General features: G+C 37.9%; 1 protein-coding gene across 2 annotated transcripts in view; it reads right to left on the bottom strand.

Moving 5' to 3' along the window:
* Positions 1 to 1,984: 1,984 nt before the first annotated feature.
* Positions 1,985 to 25,756, bottom strand: part of dhx38 (DEAH (Asp-Glu-Ala-His) box polypeptide 38) — a 44,788-nt gene continuing 21,016 nt past the window's right edge. For both annotated transcript variants that reach the window (XM_049465611.1, XM_022670072.2), the window contains exons 21-28: positions 17,475 to 17,683; positions 15,510 to 15,664; positions 14,026 to 14,181; positions 12,580 to 12,714; positions 11,307 to 11,432; positions 10,521 to 10,616; positions 9,102 to 9,223; positions 1,985 to 3,546 (exon numbers count right to left, since the gene is read on the bottom strand). In XM_049465611.1, the coding sequence (XP_049321568.1) occupies positions 3,465 to 3,546; positions 9,102 to 9,223; positions 10,521 to 10,616; positions 11,307 to 11,432; positions 12,580 to 12,714; positions 14,026 to 14,181; positions 15,510 to 15,664; positions 17,475 to 17,683 (1,081 nt within the window). In that variant the 3' untranslated portion in view covers positions 1,985 to 3,464. The remainder of the gene's footprint in view (positions 3,547 to 9,101; positions 9,224 to 10,520; positions 10,617 to 11,306; positions 11,433 to 12,579; positions 12,715 to 14,025; positions 14,182 to 15,509; positions 15,665 to 17,474; positions 17,684 to 25,756) is intronic.

The following is a 25,756-nucleotide window of genomic DNA, read 5'->3' as shown; positions in this document are numbered from 1 at the left end:
TTATGTACATCTATGCTAGGGCTGGGGCGACGCGTCGACATAATCGACGTCATCGATTACAAAAATACATCGATTTGCATAACGTGCGTCGGCGCGTCGTAAACATGGCGGCGCCTGTGGAGAGCATTAGAGGTTAGATCGGGCCCAAAAATTCCAACTGGCTGTTTTCGGGCTGTTTTAATGAGCGAAATATGATCAGAATTATGTTAATTAACACGGTAACATAGAAGCATAGAACTATTATTTAATTAAAATGATTTTTAAGAACAGCTAAACACAGTTCTGCAAGTCAAACGCGGAGGAGTTCACGTGCGAGAGACACAGAGAGAGAGACACAGAGAGAGAGACACAGAGAGAGAGAGAGAGAGAGAGAGAGAGAGAGCTACTCACAGGTGAAGGTTCTCTTTGATCTCCTCGTGCTCATATTCTAGTCCCATTCATAATTCTGCAGCTCCCTCAGTGTTTTCTGCCGTATTTTGCGGCTAGCGCGAGCGCTTACAACTGACACCGCGGACCGCGAGGTGCCGCCGCGTTTGTGCCGAATCCGACTCTCTGCTGAATCTGACTCCCGCTTCGCGGACAGAATCGGCACAACACCCCCGCTGTAGAACTGCGGTAGTGAAAACAGCGCTTATAAATAAATTAGTTTAGTTTCACTTTTCGTTATTTTTTTTTAAATAAAAATATAATTAAAAAACAGACGCCTACATCTCGGACTATTTTCTGGAGCCCGGGTCGGATTTACGGGCGGGCCTCGGGTCATGTCGGGTTCGGGCAGAGAATCTAAGCTCTAGAGAGCTTGGACCCAGGAGAGCAATCTCCAGCTACAAAAAAACGCCAGCGGGCATCTAAAGTTTGGGAGCATTTCACGCAAAAGGGCAACAATGTGGTCCTCTGCCATATGTGCAAAAGGAGCACTTGAAGCGCAAACATCCAGGAGCACTATGTCAACAGGGTCACACAGTAAGTTACCGTTTACATCAGGGTCTCCGCGGGTGTCCTTAAAAAGACTTAAGGCTGTCTACCAAAGGTTTTAAACCTGCCACAGGCAGAAATTATACATTTTTGGTTTATATTTGTGCATGGCATTTCGCAGTTTCCAGAAACAGTAGCATTATTCATAAGTTCAGGTGTTTAGCTAAGCTAGCTGCCTTAAGTTATTTTAGCTAGCGCCGTCGGCGCTGCGGTGTCACACCGTTTTCTGTCACCGTCGGAATTTTGTGACCAGTGCTCACGGTTATGAGCGTTCATTGGCAAAACGGAAGCTTTCTATACCTACACCTTACCCTCAGCCCTAAACTGAACCGTTTTGGCCAGTCGGGGTAAACATTAGAAACGAACACGTTTCGAATCGGCCAGTGCACCGGTCTGCTGAGAACTACTTGCCAGTGGTCACAAAATCTAGCGGTCACAGAAAACAGTGCAACACACGGTTGTGGTGTATGGGAGCTTATCCATTTTTAGCGTTATAGATCTAAACAACGTGCTGTACATGTAAGTGATTATAAGTGTGGGGTTTGGTTTAGTAGGCTTGTGTTGTTGTTGTTGTTGTTGTTGTTGTTATTATATATAAATATAGTAATTTATCGTTTGCTTTAAAACGTAAAATAATTATTTAAATATGTTTCTCAATGAATAGATTAGTCGACTAATCGAAAAAAATAATCGTTAGAATAATCGTTTAAAAAATAATCGTTAGGGACAGCCCTAATCTATGCAAAGGCAAGACCTCCCTCCCCCTCTCCCTGCAGTTCACTTCCATGTATAGTTTTTATTCCAACACTGATCTGATGTTGATAGCTGAGTCAATTGTAGAACTTTTGCTTTCCTGACAGTCATGATGAGCGTGGGGATTTAAACAAGAGACAAAGAAGAATACAACAGTGAGTTGCTGATGAGCTGGCAGTCCTCATGCGAGTCGGGCCACGACAAAGTCTTGCATTTCAGTGATGTGTTAAAATAAAAAGGAAAAAAAAAATAGAACTTTAACTAGGTATGAAATGTCCAATAAACAAGACATAGCTTAGCTCTAATCACATAATGTTTAATGCTCCATTCCATTTAGATGCATGTGTCGGGAGCGATGCCACAGGATTTTGTTGTTGGTAAGTATATAGTGACAGTTGTTTGTCAGATAGAGACATTGATAGATAGGTAGTAGAGATATATATATATAAGGATAGATAGATACATAGCTAAGGGTTATTAAGTAGTATGTGTGTGTGTGTATATATATATCTATCCATCTAGATATATGTTAGATACACACAGATACTATTTACTGACCCTTAGGTATGTACGTACCTATCGGTCCTATTATATATACACACACACACACACTATCATGAAGATATGTCTAATATAGAACACATTATGTGTATAGTGATAGTTAACCCATATACCCTGATGTACGAGTGATATATTCCACGGTATCCTACATCTCGTTGTATGGTCTCGTTGCATATATATATATATATATATATATATATATATACATATGGTAACATATATATATCCATAGAGGCACTGTCAGCCAACAGGTAGCTCTTGCCAGACAGGTATGACAATCTCACCAACACACACAGAGCAAATCAGACAGTTTATTACACATGTAGTTGTCATACTTGTTAAAACAGTGCTACACACCTCTAGCTATGGACATGTTTAATAATGAATAATGCAAAGCCTAGACATGTATTGTGCACATCCAAACACAATACAAGTGTGTATCACTATTGTAAGAAGTTGTAAGTCTAATTATTGATCTTGGCGGGTTGCTGAAAATCTCCCAAGTAGGAAATTAAATTTGTGGAAAAAATGCAGGTCAAATTTGCTACATGAGAGATTCTGCCTCACCAACATCTGAGTTTAAATAGAATGCAGCCTCAAACAAAACACACAAGAAATGGAAAATAAAGGTACGCTCATAACAGTACTTACTGAATAATTGACACTTGTCATTACACTTTTCTTAAGTGACTATCTTATTCATTGTTGACAATTCTATGCATTACATTTCTTTCTTTACAAGCGTCAATTATTTGAGACATTACTTTTAACAATGTTTATTACCGTCTCGAGTACCGTTATGTGTAACCCTCAGTGTACAACACTACCGCAGATTTTTATTGGCCCATCACAAAACAAAGCCTTGCCTTTTCTCAGAACACATTGTGTATCTGAGCTTTGATACCCTCAACCTGAAGACTGTGACAAGTAAATACATGTTTATACATTTAAATCTGCAAAGATGTTTAAAGAACCTGGAAATACAAAATAAAAAAAATCCTGCCAGCCCACTGTCTCTCTTCTTCTTTCCCTGCCTTTCCCTTATACAAGTGCTCCTACTGCTGGCCAGAGCAGGAAGGTGCACCTGCAGCAGTCTGTGAAATGGATGCTTGTCTTCAGCCTCTGAAGTCTGTAGGATGATCTGCTTGATATGATTGAATAAACACGTGCTAAAACTAGAGTCCAAACCGAGCTGGGGTTCGCTTCGGAGTCATGGGCACCTCCTCCCGTCGGCCTGGGGTGCAGATCTTTACTGACCTGAAATTAAATCAAAGAAAGAAATTGAGTTAAAGAGCAAAAACACACATTTCTACTTGTAGTTATAAAGACATTTTCCTTATTTTTTTTTAGTGTAAACACTTTCCCTTGAAACAGAGTTAGAAGGGGGAAGAGATAAAATCTTCCCCCAAAGAATTAGGGGAAACCCTACAAAAACCTATAGAGATGATAGCTATAGCTTTGGAGTACTTCAACCATAAAATTACTTTAAACCATAAAATTGTTACAACATCAGTACAGACATGAATAAAAGCTCAATTAGCTTTTTCTCTGGTAATACATGAAATAAAAAAACCAAAGAAAACATTTATACATAGCAAATTTACATGATTTTTCCTAACCTTATCAATGCTCAGTTACTCTTTAGAAATTTCATTACCATTTGAACCCTGTTAATTATTAACGTCCATACCTTAAATTTCTAAAATTACCTTCTACTTTATTCTTCTAGTAAACCGTTTAACGTAGAAAGGGTAAGCTTGCTAGCTAACTGCTGAGATGAACTACTAGTGTTTTTTTTTCTCCAATGCTTCTTATAGAGAACGTGGCCTTAAAACATTAAACTATGGTAATATAGTAGGTATCAACATTTTTAACAAGGAAAATACTGAAAATGACGGTTTTCTTTGGTGCCTTGGGATGCAATCTTTCCAGCGCTTCTCATTTCTCTCTGAAAAATCTCTATTTTAAAGACCCCCCCTAACCTGAACACACAAAACAGAGGGGAAAAGGGATCGGGCCTATCCAATGTCCAAATATTTCTAGGACAGCACTTGTAATGAACAGTCAACTAGTTTAAATTGCACCCAATTCAGATCCAGATGCAAACACTGACCGTGTGTAGTCTCTGTAGTAGAGAGGTATTGCCAATAGAACAGAGAACTCTGAAAAAGATATACATTACACCATGTCCAATGTAATGCCAAGTAGGGCTGCAATGATTAATTGATTTAATCAACAATGTCAATTATTTACATTTGTTCACTAATCATTAATTTGTGACTGTTCCAGATTACACTAAGTGCTGGGGACAGAAGCACAATTGGAGATGGGTAAATGCCTCACTCACACAGTTTACACTCAACTTAGTCTGTCTCTTTTAAAAAAAGCCTGAACACAACAGATTACATATTGTCGCTGTCCTATGAAAAACACACCATTTTTGTCCATTTTTAGTTTACTTGATTATTTGAACAGACAAACTGTCCCTCACACTGTGCCAAAATTTCTTACTGACCAGACCAATAGAAACCTTTCGAAATGACCCGAATTCAACTCTTTCATTGACTTCCATTGAAAGTTTACAAGGTTTTTTCTGTTTTGGAGATAAGCGTTTTTCATTGGACAGCGACAATATTTATTTACTAAATATCACTACTTTCCACGTTTAAACCCAATCCAAACATTAAAATGCCTTTTAAATCTCATGTTCAGCTACTTTTAGCATTTTTAGAGAAGGAAGACATGGCAGAAATGCACATTGACTAATCCAAAAACTAATACAATCAATAACCTTAGTCAACTACCGAAATAATCTTTAGTTGCAGCCCTAATGCCAAGTATTTCAGCTGTGAGACTATTCTCTGGAATGAAGAGGCTTCATCCTATACTTTTAGAATGGGAGGAGTTTGGAATAAGGTGTGATGAGCATTCAACAGCCTGACCTCACTAATTCTAGTCACTGACTGCAACCAAAAGCAGGATAAACTCTTACATAGCCTAGATTCTGGAAAGAGTGGGTATCCCAATGGCTTTGTAAATATAGTGTTTTCTTTAACTTCAACACCACAAAGTATCTGAATACCAAATACGGACATTTATAACAGCCTACAAACCACTGACTGACTGTACACAAGTATACAGGGTTCCTGCAGGTCCTTAAAAAGACTTAAAGTATCTTAAATTATACTCCAGGTAAGTCTTAAATGTGCTTACATTCATTGGACATTTGCTCTAGGTATTCAATTTTCAGTGCGTTAATGCCGGTGGAAAAACACATGCTAACTGAGTGAGGTAGCTAACATTACAGGAAAGAGAACTAAGCTTAACAGAGAACGAGCTAACACACTAACATGAGCAGCTTGTTATCTAGCTACATTACCGGGGGGAGAACTAAGGTCAGTGGAGAGCTAGCTAACATAGTAACACTAGCAGCGAGTTAGCCGTGTTAATTTTTGATTTTCAATACAAACAATTATTTTCTACCAAAGAAAATATGGCTACATTTTTGGGTCTTAAAACATATTTACTGCAGTTTAAAATGGTCTTAAAAAGCACTAAATTTGACTTTTAAAATGGTGCAAGAACGCTGGTATGACTGTACTATTGGTGTCCCAATTACTGTCATTATATAAATCTAAATAACTGGACACAAAATGAGTTACTAACAATACAGGCAAAGCCCAAAGTAGCAGCTCCCAGTTACACAAACATTATTAAGCATTACTCAAAGTAACTTTTAACTACTGCTATCCAGTACTATTCGATAAATACTTTACATTTCATGAACCCATTATGTGCCTGTTTCTATACTGTACACCAAAACAGCAGCATGTTTAAGTAACATTACAACACTTAAAATCCTTAAAAAAAACACTGATATCTACTCAGACACATCGCAGTCAGTCAGTGCAGTGTAGTTAAAGAAAGCTGAGAGAGATTGGAGCTGCGGTGGGTGGTGGTGATGGTGGTTTTAGGACGGTGTAGGGACGTCTGTAGGAGACGGTGGAGGACAGGAGGACAGTGTGTGTCCGTGGGGACCTGGAGGCAGTGTGATCTATCATCTTTAATTACAGCTCTGCTCCGGTCACCGGTATCCAGCACACTAAACCACTCTAACCTTGCCCTGTGGATCACCAGTCAATCCGTCCGCTGAGATCCAGCCCCTCAGCTCCCTGCCCGTACCCTGTACTCACGCCTACAGCTCTGTAGTACATGCTCAAAACTGCTGTGACATATTAGGACTTTGGATTAAATGTGAGTGGGCTTTCTTTACCTTAATATGTTTAATTATTATTACTATGATAATGTTATAAATGATAGTCATGTTTATTGGTGGTCTTTGGTACTTTAAAGGAGATACTTTTCAGGGTTCACACAGTCATGAAAACCCTGGAAAAGTCAAGTAATTTGAAAATAGCAATTTCCGGTTTGGGGAATGTCGTGGGAATTTGCATTCTACAAATGTGTGTTTCTATTTATTGACTGAAAAAGAAGCTATTTTGAGCTAATATACACATCAGTTCAGTTAGTTTAGTAATATCACCCTGCACAATGGAGCTCTCAGGATCTGACACATTTTATTATTATTATTATTATTATTGAAGATTGTGTCAATATTCCTTAATTTTTTTGACATTTGGGTTTATTGTCCACGTCTGCACTGATGTTTTAAAGATTGTATGGTCCTAAATATTAGCATTGAACACATGGGTAAGTCCTGAAAAAATAATGGAACTTTATTGGTTAAAAAGTGTATGAACCTTGACTTTTAGAGAATAGCCCACCTCCATTCACCTCCAGCATTTAGAAATACAGCGCGTTTAGCTGATGCTTCCAACAGGCTTACAACAGTAGTGATGGGCAGAGAGTTACTACTCATGCAAAGAAATGGATCTTTTCACACTACTAACAAGCTCACAATAGTTCTACACTTGGGTAGAATTATTTATTAGAAATACAAAATATTACTGTTGCAATCTGAGTTAATTCCTTGTATTTTTTGACACACAGTACCTACAGAAATATTGTTAAGCACACTGTTTATATGGTGTATTTGGAAATGCTGGGGGTGAATGGAGGTGGGCTTTTAAACAAAAGTTTGTACTCATGTTTACTACACCACTAATTTCACGTCACACCAGACTTCTCCTTTAACCCTCACCAGTTAAGACAGTTGGGTCAAGTATCCAGACAGGGATTAGGACTAGTCTTTGACTACACAGCATATTCAATGTAGATTTTCTGTTGAAAGGAACATACAGTAATCTCTGTTTGGAAAATCGACCCTACGCGATATTTGATACACTATTTGAGACCCGTTTTTCAAGAGTTTATCCTGCTTTTATTGCAGCGACAATTTGTTCTGCCAAAGCTGCTGGATGATCACAATCCCACCTTATCCCAAACTCTGCAACACCACAAATGAGTAATAGATGGAACACCTTTATTATAGAGAACACTTCTAGTTCTATTCTATTGGCAATACTTCTCTACTTCTTTAAAGGGACTAAAAACAAGCGTCCTGTGTGTGTGCGCATTTGCACACATTTGTGTCAGCAACAGGAAAAATCTTGACGTAGCAATTGCTGGGAAACTGCTAGAAATCAGTATGTAAATTGATCAACTGTTGATTTGGGAATGCCCACACCTGTATAAGTTGTAGGGTGCTATCTGGTGAGTGAGGCTAAACAATGGTCAGTGTGCTCATGGCAAGGCTATGTCAATTAATGATGGGAGTAAGGCCTCTGATAGTGGATGCAGATAGATTGGACAGTTTGGGATTTTGTACAGTACCAGTCAAAAGTTTGGACATACCTTCTCATTCATGTTAAAAACTATTGAGACATACATGAAATTACATAGTAAAAGTTTGTACTCAACATTAATCCCCTGATCTAAACCTGAACTGAGAAGGTGATTTGAGGTAATTTGTGATGAGCTGGAGCTTCACAGCACCTCCAGGAACTCCTTCCTTCAAGATGCTGAGAAAACTATTCCAGGTGACTCTCCCTCATGAAGACACTGAGATTAAAATACCAACAGTGTGCAGATCTGTCCTCAAAGATAAATACTATTTTAACACTTTAGTGTTAATACAGTGTTCAATATTGAATTTACAATATAAAAACTCATAAAAATCAAGAGAAAACACACTGAATAAAATAAGAGGCGTGTCCAAACTTTTTTCTGGTACTGTATGGGGAAAGCTGTAGCTCTTAATACGATATCTTCAGAATGGCTACTGACCTGTCGGCCATAAAAAAACAAAACTCGATATAGAGATAAAATGTACTGATTAATTATTAACATGTTACATTACGGCACCCGTCTCTTTCTTTTCGTGGATTTGGCAGATGTGTGTGAAATTAATTTCTGGGATTAATCTGGAAATTAAGGCGGGTGTGTCTGGTCTGCGTTGGCGGCGTGTAAATTGCTACAGTAATGGGGGTCAGCGAGGAGTCAATATTATTACTGTTCCTCTGCGGTGAAGACAAGAGGTGAGAAAAGCTCATCACGCGGGAGACGAGTAGAAGAAGACGGGCTGGCGAGAGGAGCGAGGGATGAGAGGGACGGAGAGACTGAGGGATGGGGGGTGTTTGAGGGGGGTGGTGATAATAGTCTTCCCAAAATTGCAACATTACTATTTCAGCACAGCAGACTTTTGACTATTTCCCAAATGGGATGATTAGGGTTTTTGTGAGAGCGCGTGAGCGCGGTTTTAAAGAGCGCGAGAGGAGACGAGTGTAAATCCTCCTCTGTATGCAGACGCGTGAGTGCAGAGTAATTGTGTGGAGTCGGAGTTCGAGCCGTACCTCGTGCTGCCCAAGCTGCTCTTCCTCTCCTGCTCCTCTCTCCGAGCCCGGAGCTGCTGCTCGGCCAGAGACATCTCCTCCTCCATGTTGGTGATCTCCTCTTTAGCTCTCCGCCGGTTCTCCTAAAAGAGATAAAAAAGGATGAAGAGATGAAAACAATAGAAATCTATGAAGATTTTTACAACTCAAAATATCCCTATACAAGCTATATACATCAAGAAATATAGAAGAAATGAACAACCCCTGGGCGAAACACACATTGAGGATGTGGAACATTATTGTTAGAAAATATAGATTGACAGACCATATAAAAATGTTGCCATGGATAGCATATGATTCAGAAATTCCATTAAATAGACTGGATAATAGACCAATATATAGGTAATAAAGGGAATTACAGCTTTGTGTTACATAGTAGGGAGAGGAGAAATCATGACTTTTCAAACACTAAAAGAACATATCATATTAGAGCACCAAAACTTTTACAGATACCCTCAAATCAGAAGTTACTTTAATCAAAAAATAAAGACAAAGTATGGGTTCAGGGGAAGCACCCTGTCTACGTCAACTTGTTAATTATTCACTCACGACCGCCCACAGGCAGAGCTAAATTCTAAACTCTCTCTCTCTCTCTCTCTCTCTCTCTCTCTCTCTCTCTCTCTCTCTCTCTCTCTCTCTCTCTCTCTCTCTCTCTCTCTCTCTCTCTCTCTCTCTATATATATATATATATATATATATATATATATATATATACACATACATACACTATATATATATATATATATATATATATATATATATATATATATACTATATATATAAACATACACATGCTTTACCCAGTAATTCAGAGCTAAGAAACAAATGCTTATAATTTGTCTATGGAGGAACACCACCAGCAAAATACAATTAAGATAGGTAGGGGTGAACTTTTTACCTTCTGGACTTGGACTACCCACTTATGTGTGTAAGTATCTATAAGTTTAAATAGGATCTCCGGTGGATTTGGTGTTGTACAGAGACTCTAAGACTAGATCAGTGGCTGAACTGCACTTAGCAGGGTATTATACATGTTGTAAAGTAACATACGACATTACAAAGACTGTTATTAGAGTAAAAATGTATATTATAATATGTTTTTATCTTTTAGCCAATCAAAGGCAATATGTTTGGAGGTATGAATATTCATAAGCAGGAGCAAAAATTCTATCGTTTCTCCCCTCCTCAACCAGACTAAAGCAGCGTTACACCAAATCACCAGAGCCCTTTTTTTTTTTTTTTTTTTTTACAAAAACTAACTTACAATCAGTCCTTTATGCTAGAGACCACAACTAGACATTTTAAAAGGAATGAAAAAAACATGAACTGAGACCTCTGTGTGGAAGAGAGCGTGTTCTTCTGTTAATGCCTGGGTCTTACCTGTCTGCTCTTGCCGGCGTGTTTGATGCTGTAGAACATTGGGCCGAGTTCCGCCAACCATTCACCGTCCACCGCCGTCACACACTGCATATACTCCTGCAACAGGGACACCGGATTCAGCGCAAAACCCCAAACCTCAATACAGGCTTTAATACTATATTAATATGACCAATTATTACCAAAGAAATCCATACAAGACAGTGTATAGATTAGGAATTTCCACTATATACAGTGCCAGTCTTTCATGCTAAATCATTTAAACTATGAAGAAAAACATGGAATTATTTATTGAACAACAAAAAAAAAACTCTTGCATTAAATTACAGTTTTATACATCTCTGCTGGATTTTCTCAGTCAGCTTTAGGAGGTAGAGTCACCTGGAATTCAAGCTTTCAGTTAACAGCTGTGCTGAACTCATCAAGAGTTCAATTTCTTGAATTTCTTGTCTCTTAATGTGTTTGAGAGCATCAGTTGTAAAGTAGTGAAGAGGTAGAGTTACAGGTATACAGTGAATAGTGAATATTTGAGTAATGTTCTAATCCATATTGTGTGAGTGTGAGAGAGCAGGGGTGTGAGAAACAGGCAGAGAGAGAGAGAGAGAGTAAGAGACGGACAGAGAGAGAGAGACAGACAGACAGAGAGAGAGAGAGAGAGTAAGAGACAGACAGAGAGAGAGAGAGACAGACAGACAAAGAGAGAGAAATACAAAGAGAGAGATCAACAGAAAGAGACAGAAAGAAAGAAAGAGAGAGAGTGAAAGAGAGAGAGAGAGACAGGTTCAGTACCTTGGTGGTCATGACCAGCTCGTGGTAGGTGATGTAGTCGGGGGTGTAGCCCATGCCGAACAGAGAGCTTGTGGGGTGGAGGTGGCAGGGCATCCCGGTCCTGACGTTCACATACTCCCCTATACCCTGCAAACACACAAACACAGAATTTAAACAACAGAGGCAAACACAGGCTGTTTTACCCCAAGAGAGACCATGTGTGTGTCTCAGGGCTTTTAAAAGCTGTGTAAAGTTCCTTACAGCACTCTGTCTGTCCTTCTCTTTAACTCATGAAGTTCCTAAATGAAACACAGTGTACTGAACACGCCGAGATCAGCATCGCTGCAGGACAGTGTGAGAATCTGTGTTTGTCTATCTGACCTTATTGACACCTAAGAATATTTACGCCTAAGCATTACACACAAAACTGAGGGGTATGGCTAAGCGAAAGGGGCATTGGGTGAAATGGGCCTACGTTATGTGGCTGATTTAAACAAAAAAGCAGATTTGAAAGGTGCCATAAAGCACATACCTTGAATAAAAGAACCAAATTTGGATTCAAACAGTGGTCTGAACCATTTTAAAAAGGAAGTATATTCAAGTGTATTAAAATAATGTTCAAATTAGGTAAAGAATACTAAAAGTACATTTTCAATTGAATATACTTTATAATAATTCCCATAAAATGTTGTGTTAACATAGTGGTATTACATATTGCTTAAAATGTACTTTAGTCTATTCTTTTTGTCCAGTAGCATTAAGGCGTACGCAATATATGCAAAGTAATATATTTACAATATACTTCAAGTGTAGTAAAAAGGTGTTTAAGGTTCGCAGAAGTCTCGAAAAAAGCACTCAAAAACAGAAATATAAATATAGCTTCCTTTTAAATGAAATATACTTAAGTTGCCATAAGTTGTTTCAAAATAGTACATATTTTAATTTTTAAAAATTATGTACTTTTCTGTGTTAAGTACACTTTTAAAATATATAATAAATACACATCTTTTACAAGGGATGTTTGCAGTGTGTTTCTTCCCTAAAGTAAAAGAAATCAGGGGATATTCTGGGAGTCAGGTGAGTCAATTTCTTTTTTGAAGGCAGAATTTGGCACAACACCTGGAAAGTCAACTTGTCTTCTACACAGTTTAGAGAGACACAGTCAGTCCCCAGCACAGGTCTTAGTCAGTAAACTGCAGTGTGAAACCTAAACTAACTGGACCAAATAAAAAAAAAAACAATGGAAAACAAACTGGTCTGAACTCAGGTGTGAAAATATTCGTAATCTGCGTACCTTCAGTTTGGCTGCCTGGTGGAAATAAGCCGCACATATGCACTTCCTGATCACGTCCCAGTCAGAGCCGCAGGAGGTCAGGTTCATCTTCTGCTGCACCATGATGTCCTTCAGCTGGGCTCGCACCTCCCGCACCTGCAGCACACAGCAGCACAACAAGCACAGTTATTAGTGTTTCAGTGCTGTAATAATGTTTTACTTTTTACAGACTCTAAATACTGCATCCAATACTGTTGTAGAATAAGTCTTCAAACACTGTGTGTCTAAATAATGCATCAACTTATTGGTAATCGTTCAGAACGGGTGTCCACAAATGTGTGTGTGTGACATATGACATTCAGTACCAGTCAAAAGTATGAACATCTTCTGAAGTCTGAACCTTCTGATGATTTTTTACATTGTAGATTAATATTATAGACATAAAAACAATTAAGGGACACATATGGAATTACATAGTAAACAGTAAAAAAGTGGGTACCACTTTAAAATAAGACTACCTTTATAAAGGATTTATAAATGGTTTAGTTTATTAATCGTTACTAATTAGGTTGTAAATGCCTTAAAAATCAGTAACATTCAGTTATAACGCATAAGTAGAAATGTACGGGGACCTGTTGTTTGCCAAATAGTGAACCCACAGCCACATAACTGATGAAAGTTAGTCTTATTTTAAAGTGGTACCAAAAAGTGTTTATCCTCCACATTAATCCCCTGATATAAATCTGATCTAAAACCTAAACAGAAAAATTCATTTGTCGAATTAGTACATTTCCATGACTTTACCAAAACTTTCTGGGTATTTTTTTTTTTTTTTTTTTTTCCAAAATTTATCCAGACCTGGACTAATCATTGGTATTTTTCATGAGTGTACAAACTCCGCCTTTAATAAAAATAAAGATGTAATTGACAGGTTTCACAGCCACCAAGAAAACAATCCTGCAACTTTGAGTTTCCCCTCAACTTTGCTATGAATTTATAAACCTCTAGTTACAGTACATAGTACATAGTATAGTATAGTACATATATAGTCAGAGTGGAATATTTAACACCTAAACTTAAAGCTAAATGTTCAAGAATCAGTAATTGGGAGAATTTATATGACTTAGTTCAGGATTGTGTAGCTCTTTTTTGATTTATCTGTTTGTTATTTACTTGTTCTTTAGTAAGAATTCTATCTCTGATTTGAATATTGTCTGTGTCTAATGTACTGTAGTTAAAAGTTTGAAAAGCAAATAAAAAGTTGATCACAAAATTAAAGAACGAAAACATACTGAATGAGGTGTGTCCAAACTTTTGACTTATACTGTATACATGGTGAACAAGATCTTGAGACAAGCCCAGTACTAAAAAGCTGTTCACTAAAAAGCTGTTAATAATAATAATAATAATAATGTGAAAAGGTTAAAGGATGAGTGTAAAGTGCAGGAGGAGGAGGTGGTGCGGTACCTTGCGCATGGCCTTGGTGTGAATGAAGTGCTCGTTACACCAGATGCTGGAGTAGTTGTTGTTCTTCCACTGCAGGTAGACGTTGAGGTAGGTCAGGTGATCGCTCTCAGGTACAGCAAACTTCTCCCTCACCTGGTCGCTCTCCTCCTCACGGCCCTGACGGACAATGAGAAACATTTATATTACATGAACCGCCCAGCACGAGAGATCTCAAGTGCAGGAAAATCTAATTAATAAACACAAATGGAGTCCTCATGTTACTAAATACTTGCTGTATCTCTAATATTAGATGAACCATTACGTTTTATAATACCGTACTTTTCGCACTACAGTTGCACTGGATTATAAGGTGCACTATCAATAAATTCTATTTTCTGGTCTGATTTCATACATAAGGCACGCTGGATTATAAGGCGCATTTTAAGAGACACTATAAGGAACTTCTAATTCAGCAGGTCTCGCCGCTGGGTGGTGGTGGTGGGGGGAAGCTAACTAAGTAAAATAAAGCTAAGCTAAGTAAACAAAACTAAAAAGAACTTTCTTTTAAGTCAAACAAGTGGCCGATTTTAATCTACACAGATTTCTCTCCTGAAAACTATTTATGTGTGAATAAAGCGCTTTCCCTTATTTGCTGTAAGCTTTGATTACCAAACTTCTGCAGCAGTAAGGCTAGAGCAATAGCATTAGCAGCTAATCGCTCCAGCAGTGCTAGCTCGGGTTAGGATCAGGTTAAAGACCAACAAAAACTCAACTCTCTACGGGGACCTAGTGGCTAGTGCTAATGGTGCTGGAGAAACTTCGCTGAAATCCAGCGTTATACGAACGTTTCAGTGGAGTGGCTTTACTACTTCTTACAAGGCGCACTGATGATTTTTGAGGAAATTAAAGGATTTTATGTGCGTCTTACAGTACGAAAAATGCGGTAATTAGCTAATTCAGAAAAAAAGAAACTTATTAGTCTATAATTGTGCATTGCTGGTATATCTATTTAAAATTGTTATTTTGTAAGTGATCTTTCTCACTTTGAAAAGCAAGACTAACATATATTTATTTTATTTATGCAAAAGCAGAAAAATAAGAAAAATAATATAAAAACTTTCAAAAACTATTGAATATTGTTCACAGAATTTATGGCATTCTGGCTACTGAATTTGTGCAGATCTCCACAATGACTGGGCTTCCTATCGACCCTGTTCCAATAAAGGCCTGACTGTTGGACTTTATTTGTTAAGCAAACACTCCTTTATTAGTTAGTTACTAGCATATTCCACTTGCCATGTGTAAGGCTGTTATTTTACTACTAGTATATCAATGGCATAAAATGGTCTTAAATTACATTAATATCATTTAACGAAATTGTTTCTGAGACACGTCAGCCACAATAAATAGTCACAACAGGCCTAGGTATCAGCTAAAGGTTTTATATGAGCTAAAGGTATTATATGATTTTTGGCAAAATGATATAATAGAAGATGTATGTGAACCTTTGGTCTGTAGAAGATGGTGGGCACAGAGAGCATGGAGACGATGATGAGGATATCGGCACTGCAGCCCATATCACACGACACGATCAACATCTTGGACAGAGCTGGATCCAGAGGAAACTCCACCATCAGCCGCCCAGTGGGAGTCAGAGCGCCTAACACGCAGAAAAATGAACATCCAATGTAAAAACTCAGTTCAGCACATGAAATATCATCATATCAAGCAGGTTTAAGATCATGAGATTTCCACAGGCTCAGATTCCTGCGATTACACGGCGGAGAATAAGAAGCTTAGCAGGAAATGCAGAGGAAAGCAGAGTGGACACTTCGAGCTGGAGCTTTAATCAGAGATAATCTGCTGTTAACACAGAGCGAGCGAGACCGTACCCAAAAATCCCACATTCAGACCCATCATCACAAACTCTAAAGGACATTCACACCATATACGAGAGTGCACCTCAAAAAAATGAGACTTTAGACTTGATATAACACAGTGGATCAACAGCAGCAGATGACATGTCTCTCCAACCCATCACTGATTGTAGAAACAAAATCTTACAGCACTTCATGCTTCCCTCTGCTTCTGACAACTTTTATGGAGATGCGGATTTCATTTTCCAGCAGGATTTGGCACACTGCCAAAAGTACCAATTGGTATTCTAATTTTCTGAGACAATAATTTTTGGGTTTGCATTGGCTGTAAGCCATAATCAACAATACAATGTACAACCAATACGTTTCCATGATTTCCCATGCCTTCAAGGCAAATTTTCATAACCATACAATTTTTAATACAGTGGAGACATGGACAATCAAACCAAAGATTGATTAATTAGGCCTAAAATTAATCTGACACACAATTTTTTATAATAAAATGTGTGTTAGTTCCTGAGAACTCCATTGTGTTTGGCTAAATTACTGAATTAAAATTACTAACCTATATATTTGCTCAATATAGATTTTCTCCATCAATAAACAGAAACACAAAGATTTCCATGGATTTCCCAAAACTTTCTGCATATTTTTATTTTTCCAAAATTCCACGACTTAACCAGGTTTTTCATGACTGTACGAACCCTGACAATAAAAGAAATAAACTCTTAAAATAGATCACTCTGTGTGTAATACATCTACATGTGTTTCACATTTGGAAGTAAATGAAATAGACATTTTTAATGATTAGATTTTTTCCGATGCACTAGTATATGTCTCAACTTGGTTGAGACATATATATAAACCAAAAGATATTTGGTTTATTTTTTTCCAGCTGATTTTTTCCCAGTCTAGCAACCACTAAGCAACACCACAGCACCAGCTAGCAACACTGTGGAAACCAAATGAGTAACACAGCATCAATTAGAAGGAAAGCATGGCGACACCCTTGTTTACTTTGATTTAGGCATCCCTACTAGTGACCCTTAATGCACCTTTTAATCTGGTGTGCCTTATATATGAAAATATATATATTGATAGTATACCTTACAATCCAGTGCGCCTTATAGTCAGAAAAATACAGTAATGTTTATCCAGGTAGAACAGAGCGAGGCAAGCGTTTGACTCCTCAAAGCTGAGCTACTGTCGCTCCAGTGTGTTAGCTTGTTATGCTAACTGGCTAGTGTTCGCTAGAGAGCTGGACCGTTATGCTTCTTTGGCAATTCGCTCTTTGGCAAGCTCACTTACATTTTTTTTATTGTGAAAAGTAAAAAAATCTGCATTACAGTGGCTTACACAAGTATTCATAACACTTGAACTTATTTTGTCCATATTTTGTCAAATTACAATAACAATGTTTTGAATCGTGCATAATTTTCTTTCCTCTTCACATTTGTATACCGCTTTGTGTTGTGCTTTCACATTAAATTTCAATTAAATATATTTGTGTGTGTGGGTGTAATGTGACAAAACATGGAAAACAGGGACTGGGTAAGGTGTGTGTGTTGCCCACAGGAATTTACTGCTTCTTACCCGTGTTGTCGAGAGCGCCCAGGATCCACAGCTGGTACATGGAATTGAGCATGTTGTCTTCAGGGGGCGGGTCCATGAAGTGGAAGAGCAGCAGGTCCTGCACTCCCAGAGACTTCAGCAGCAGAACCACATTAGCCAGGTTGGTGCGCTGGATCTCTGGGATGGTGGTGGTCAACATCTCGTTCTTGAAGGCACTCTGAGTGTATAACCTAGAAATGAGAGGATATAGGTGGTTAAATTCATTCGTTAGATTAAAGGTCTCATTCCATCATTTGTAACTTCTTTTTAAAATGACTAGTTGTGTCTCTAGTATGAATGAATGCCATGTGAGCTGTTTTTTGTGGTAAAAAAAGGGCTCCGTTGTTTCTGTATAATCCTGCTTTAGATCACTGCATCAGTGGTCTCTGAAGAAAGACAGGATTTCAAGGATTCAAGGACACTTTGCATCACATGTGGTACATGAGGTGGAACGAAATTGTAATCTCACGAACCAGTTTACAGTTTACAAGAGCTGTTGTTAAAATAAAAATATATATGTAACATAGATAAAATCAAAGAATACAATAAAAGTTGAGGAAGTAGAGCCACTGATGTGCCTTCCTGAAAAGAGTGGAAGTGTTGTTGCTCCAGGTGAGGTTGCTGCTCAGGTGCACACCAAAGTACCTGTAGCTGTCGACCCCTTCCACCGCAGATCCTACAATGTGCAGAGGGAGGTGGGAACTTTTGGGCTCTTGCTCATGAATATTTATATTTATACAAACATATCGCTCTGATTGGCTAACAGCACTTCAGCAGAGAACTATAACTATGAACTTCACTTAACGTCAGACTCTCAGAGATGCAAGTGGCCCTGCCACAGAAAGAAATGTTACCAATCTCCCCACAGCATTGGTAACATTACTTCCAGCTACACTAATGCTACTAAACTCTTCCCACAGACTTGGTGATTCAGTGCTTGAGCAGTTTCACCATGTCGAAACCCCAGAGTTCACTCTATCATAAAATCCAATGCGAATGGTGCCTGCTTTGACCAGTGTTCTGTCAAGTTGAGATACCTTCTCAAACCGTGCTTTCCTATAGTATATTTAAGGTCTCTGTAAAACGCAGAATCAACCGGAGATACGATTTAAACATTTAAACCTACAGTTACTACTTACACAAGATAGCTAACGCTAACTAGCTGCTGTAAACAGAAGCCGTAAGCTCTTTAGCTAATGAGACGGTGTCGGCTCTGCTGCAGCCCGGCTTTAGTTCTGCCTGTGGGCGGTCCCAAGCAAAGGTGGGCGAGACCATGAATGCTAATTTACAGGTTGATGTAGACACATTGCTTTTTCTGATCGACTCCTTTTTCTGAATATTTTATTTTTTTATTAGCTACTGCAGACAATGGAGGTTGAAGAACAGTTTCATGTGCAGTATGCATATAAAACTCAAAGACCTACTGTATTTCACAAAGAACAAGCAAAAATGGATTTTAGCTGAAGGAGACCTTTAAAGCAGCACTAGGTAGGATTTCCTTGATTTTTGATCTTTTTAAAGAAGTAAAATTACAGCTTGAAACTCACTGCAGCGCTGCACTGAGGTGTAATAGGAGGAATAGCGGTGCTCTCGTGTCTGTGACGGAGCTCCTCTGAGCTCAAACCAGACTCAAAATTTTCCAAAGCGGCTGCGACCAACGCGCGCGAGAACTGCGACCTGCTTTCCGACCTTTAGTTCTAACAGTTCTACAAGGACTACTGGTTCATTCTTTACAAACTAACATACAGACACTCTGGCAGAAGCTGGAAAGAGGCTGAATATGTCTGTGAAAGCCAGAAAACGAGAAAGAGAAACTAATCCACCTGAAACATTTATTACACTCTACAACTGTAGGGGGAGCCAACGAGCACAAAATCTCCTAGTGGAGCTTTAAGGGAGTATGTAGAAGTTTATAAAGTATCTCAGAAAAAGAAGCAGCTCGGTGAGGAAACTGCAAGAGGACACACAGATCCACACGGTCAGACAGTAAGCTGTTTAATGAAAAGCTGTTAAATAAAGACTCTGCATGGGGCTTGAGGACTGACTAATGTAGTAACGGCTGAAGGAGCGTGAAGTCTCGGCTCCATTCAGACTCCATCCACTTCCACCTTAAAAAAGCCAAAACGGAGCTTCTCCACAATGAGCAATTTCCAAACTGCTTATGAACGTCTTAAAATACCCTCAGCACTTAACGCGCTCTGCTCGCTGCCGCGCTGAGATAGGTCTGAGCCAACACAGGATTTGCGCAGCCATTCACCTTATTGGATAATCCCAGTGAAGCTGGTGAATTACGCTGAAAAGCTCAGCAGGAGAGCGTACGTGTCCCCCTCCCCTTTATACGAGCAGAGCTGAATGAGGACGGCACTGGTGAAGATGAGATTCTGAGGTGCGGATTCACGGATTCAACATACTGGCCTCACAGCAACACACACAAACAGATAATATTGTCGCTGTCAAATTAAAAAATATTTCCATTTTATTTCCATTTAGATCTTTAGTTTTCTACATCATTTTTGAACACACAAACTGTCCCTTATGCTGAGTGAAAATTCCTTAATGGATGGACCAGTAGAAGTTCTCCAAAATGACCTGAAATATATATATATATATATATTTTTTACATTGACTTTCAATGAAAGTTAAGAACGTTTTATATTTCTCCTGTAAAGTTGCTGTTTTGGAGATACTGGTACTTGTTTTTCATTGAACAGCAACGACATACAGTATATATTCCATAAGCAAATTGCATCAGCGCTTAATATTTCAGCCACAAATATTACACATTTTTAACATTGACCTTTACTAGTTTTCATGGGATACCCCACAATATTTTGACACTTTAAAAAAAAAAAAAAGAACTCATGTTTTGTGAAAAAGCAAGGTAAGCACCAAAGAAAAAATGGTCACAACCTGGATTTAACCAAGCAAATTAAATAGATAAGAGACTTTCATTGGATAAATACTGCATAGGTGATTAAGTTTCAGGTGGCAACAAGGTTTTTTTTTTAACCCTAACTGATGAAGGGAGTAGCTATTCGTTTGTTAAATAACCATGTGGAAAGACATCGTGATCCTGTGGTCGTGGAAAAGATGTTCATCTTTTTCAAAAGGGTCAAATTATTGGCATGCATCAAACAAAGAAAACATCTAAGGGAGATAAAAAGCTGAACCTATTAAAATACAAAAACAGCACTAAAACTCAGCAATGTATGTTTAATAGTGAAAGTAAGAGCTTTCCCACTCACACAATGTGAAGGGAATCCAAGGGCTTAAGACTTGTCAGCTTTAATAAAACCATTTGTCAATAAGGATAACAGTGAGAAAAAACAGCTTCAGTTTGCTAGGGGTTCAGATTTACCCTGTTCCAGAGTAATGAAACATCAGGGTAAAAAGAGAGGCGGCTAAAGTGATGTTCGTCATGCTACGTGTCTATTTTACCAACTTTTTGTCTATTTTACCAACCTGTGAGGGTGGAGCTATGATCTGGGGTTGCTGCAGTTGGTCAGTTCTAGGTTCAACAGATTTCTGTTCTGAAAACTGATTTGGTGAGTAAAGCGCTCCTGTTTATTTGCAGTAAGCTTAGATTTCAAGTATTTTAGCACTAGCAAATGCCACCCAAAAAGCTGGTGTTCTGGACACCCAGGGTTCTATCAGCCCACTAAAGCTTGTTTTAACACAGTAAACAAGCAGACTACAATACAGTCCAATGTAGGGGTGGGCGATATGGCTCTAAAATATTATCACGATATTTCAGGGTATTTTTGCGATAACGATATACTTGGCGATCTAGGAAAACTAAAATAATTCATTCATTTCAGGAATATAGTATAATAGTATAACAGAATAATACAGCATAAAATTATATAATGGAGCAAAAATATTGCAGAATATTTAGTGCGTGCATATAAACTGCAAACTAAAACAATTATACAATAACTACACCTAAAGCTTCACAGTAAATAATATACTTCTTTTAAGACAGAACATCTTTATTATCACGATATGGATTTTTAATATCATGATATTTCTGTTACGATATATTGTATACGATATAATATTGGCCACCCCTATTACCAATATACTCTCCTCTGAATGGTGAAAGAGCTAGCTCTGCATTTAGCAGCTAATGCTAATGCTGCTCCAGCCTTAGTGCTGGACAAACTTCACTAAAAGAAAACTCACCCTTATAACGCTGTACTTCAGCAGAGTGGCTTTACTGCTCCTTAATACCTGACTGGTAGAATTCATACATAAAGTGCATCGGATTATTAAGGCACACTCTTGATTTTTGGGAAAATTACAGGATTTTAAATGCACCTTGTAGCCTGACAAATACGGAAACTAAAAATAAAAAATACTGCAGTCAGACAGACTGTAAAAAACACAGTGAAAGGAAGATAATAATACTAATAATAAAGGATGCAGCTACAGGACCATAGTCTGTAATTATTATAGAACTACAATTTGCTACTATATGATCAGTAGAGCTGATAAAAATGAATAATTGGTGTAAAAACAAAGAGGTGGTTATTAACATTTTTTTCTTGACTGGTGTGTCTCATTTTTTAAATGGAAAATAATCACATACATATACACACCCCTTCTCTACGAGACCTATCTCTCAGAACACAGCACATGAACAGAAACTGATTGTTCACAGAAACAGATTGTTCACAGTTGAGGAGCGCCGCAGACGGCAGGCACCCTCTCACCAGCAGCCAGACACATTAATATGGATGCAAAAACAATTCCACCCATGCTGGTGAGACTGTGTGTTCCCCGCATGATCACCAGAGCGCAGACTGGGAAAAGGTCACAGAGGAAAAGCCTGGTGGAGAAGTCTTTGAGTCACATTTTCTCTGCTGTAAACAAAATGAAACAGCATGAAATCCTGTCGAGATTAAGCTGTACTCCGTTTCTGGGGTTCTCTCAGCTCTCTGATAGATGTTAGAAACCAGGGACAGGCCTGAAAATCACACAGACAGTTTCCTCCACTCTCAACAACCCTGACCTCCTCGTATTTAGAAAAAATACTAAATATTGAAAAGTTGTGATCTATTTTAAGCGATTATGTCTTTTATTGTTAAAGATGTGTCACCGAAAAGTTTAATTATATAAGACCAATTGGTACTTTTGGCAGTGTGGGCAGTCCTGCTGGAAAATGAAATTCACATCTCTATAAAAGTGGTCAGCAGAGGGAAGCATGAAGTGCTGTAAGATTTTGTGGGAAAACAAAACTGCTCTGACTTTAGACTTGATAATAAAACACAGTGGATCAACACCAGCAGATGACATGATTCATCCATATCACAGATGAAAAAGTTGAAAATTAACAATGATCTGTTTGCCTTTAACACCTTGTTGGCAAGAAGATTGAATCTTCTGTTCCCTTCTGATGCTCTTTCTCTGGATTTAAACTTACTTAAATAGAAAAAAACAAAAACTTAAAGGGTCTTAACAAAAAATAGGCAGTGTGGGCTCCTTTTTCCTCTTATGTAAAACAGCTACAACTGACTGAAATTCCAGAATGATAAAGATCTTAACTCATATCTTTATTAAATAACAGAGCTTAGATTCTTTGCCCAAAGCCGACCCAATCCGAGGCCTGACCCAAACAATCTGTGACGTAGGCATAATTTTTTTTATTCTATTTTTATTTTATATAAAGCTAATGCAAGATAATCACAATATAGCAAATAACTGATTTCAACAAATGTGTTTTAAAAAAGTTGCACAAGTGAGCAGTGCACACTCCACTTGTCCATTTTACGCACTTGACTTGCAGGGCTGTGCAGTGCATATCCTTATTACTGTTTTTTTTTTTCTGGTTTTGCATATTTAGAAATTCTTTTCTATTCTTAAACAATGTTAAATTATATAAGATAAGAGAAAATCATTCAGACATCTTTCTAGTAGCCTAATTTACTTATGTTTACGACTGTGGATCATTGTTCACATTGTTCATGTTTTAATCTTTCGAAGATCTGTTTTTCATAAAGATTGTTCTTAAATAACAGGTCTATGCTTCTTTAGTGTTGCAATGTTAATTAACATCATTCTGAACAGATTCCGCTCAAACAAGCAGCCCAAAATATTTAAAAACTCAACTCAAAAAACAAAAAAAAAATGTCAGGTTTAAATAGGGTTCGGGCTCAAAATTACAGTTTGTGTGTCGGGTTTGGTCGGACTTGTTATTTTGGGCCTGATCTAAGCTCTATTAAATAATTTGGGTTGTATTCTTAATATAGGAGACTGGACACATGATGGGATGATGGGAAGTTAATGGGTGGGGTAGATATTTAGCATTGTTAAGGGAAATGCATTTGGTTTAACTGGCTCTATGAGTGTATTTATATTGTTACTGTCAAGTACTAACTCAAAAATCAAATATATATTTTAAAAAAAGAATAGACTAAACAATTATAAAGTCTTCGTCATGCAAAAAAAAAAAAAGTGAAAGTCGTCGCAATATGGAGAGATGCGGAGCGGAGGTGAACTACAGGCCACAGCAGCCTCCAGACTCTCGTGCACAAAGACACGCTAATGCTAATACCATGCTGCCTGCTTTCAGAGCGTGGAGAGGTGTGGAGAGGTCTGAAGAGGCTGAAGTGGAACAGAATGTTCTCAGCCCGTGATCCACTTCGGATCTACGCTACGCCTCACTGGTGCTGTTCTGCTTTTCTGCTGTTTAATGGTAAGGTGACCCCTGATCCTCTGATTTCTTCATTCTTTCATTCTCGCCCTTCATTCTCTACCAGCGGACGCTATAGAGAGGCCAGGCTGTCCGCAGGTCACAGCGAGGACAGAAGCTTTAACGAGATGTGCTAAAGAATGCTTTAATCAAGCCTGCCATTATGTCTCACTACAAAGCTCAATCTTCATTCTTTATTATTTTTTATAAAAAAAAACAATCCCACTTTCACACTGCTGCTGATAGAATGGAGTCTAATCAGTGTTTGGACCCTGAGAAAAATGTCAGCCTTTAAGAGAAAAGTACACATGGGCCCGTCATGATTACGATATTTTTTACGGACGATATGTAGTCCCAGGAATTACTGTTATAAATGATTTAAAAAAAACAAAAATAAAATACAAAATTAAAGCATGAAGGTTTTATGAAAATGAAAGCAGTTGCGATTGTTTCTCTCATTTGAACAGAGGTTACACATGGTCATGTATTGCTTAAGAACATGGTGTGAAACTCTACAGCAGCAGTAAAACTGCTGACATTGACTCTGAGATTAACCATCGTCTAAGCTGTGCAAGTTGGGTGTACACCAGACTAGAGGTGTGCCATATCGAATGGTACGCAATAATATCGCATAGTCCACTTAAAAATATGAGTTTCTTTGATTTTACAAAATTAAAAAACTCTGGAATATAATCAAGAGGAAGATGGATGATCACAAGCCATTGCACCAGGAGTAAAGCAGCATAAAGTTATCCAAAAGCAGTGTGTAAGACTGGTGGAGGAGAACATGATGCCAAGATGCATAAAAAAAACTGTGATTAAAAACCAGGGTTATTCCACCAAATATTGATTTCTGAACTCTTCAAACTTTATGAATATTAATTTGTTTTCTTTGCATTATTTGAGGACTGAAAGCTTTGCAACTTTTTTTGTTATTTCAGCCCTTTCTGATTTTCTGCAAATAAATGCTCTAAATGACAATATTTTTTATTTGGAATTTGGGAGAAATATTGTCCGTAGTTTATAGAATAAAACAACAATGTTCATTTTACTCAAACATAAACCTATAAACAGCAAAATCAGAGAAACTGATTCAGAAACTGAAGTGGACTCTTAATTTTTTCCAAAGCTGTATATCTACTAGAGACTACTATATCTGTCCGGAATAATTTATTTTACTTTAATCCTGGATATATATAGGGATATTTGGAGTGCATTACTAGTATCACGACATTCTGGATCATTTATTTCTGTTACAAATGTGATAAAATTGTTGTATTTTTTAATATCTCGGTTATTAGGGGGTGTGCCATATAATATTCTATGCAATAAAAATTAAATTTTCATTTTGTTGCAGTAGTGCATTCTTAATTTGTTTTTTGTGTTTTGTCATATCGCCAAGAGTATTGTTATTGTGAAAATAGCATAAAATATTGTGATATTATTTTAGGGCCATATCACCCACCCCTGCTCTTTTCCAGACTTAGGAAAAAAATGTTTGAAGGTCTTGATTTAAAGGCTTAAACCAAGTTCTTTGTCTACAGAGCCAGAGTCATGGACCGCAATCACCAAA

Source organism: Astyanax mexicanus, chromosome 16 (assembly GCF_023375975.1).
Source record: "Astyanax mexicanus isolate ESR-SI-001 chromosome 16, AstMex3_surface, whole genome shotgun sequence".
Taxonomy (NCBI): Eukaryota; Metazoa; Chordata; class Actinopteri; order Characiformes; family Acestrorhamphidae; genus Astyanax; species Astyanax mexicanus.
Note: the sequence above shows the minus strand (reverse complement) of the source record. Positions and strands in the feature narration are given on the sequence as shown.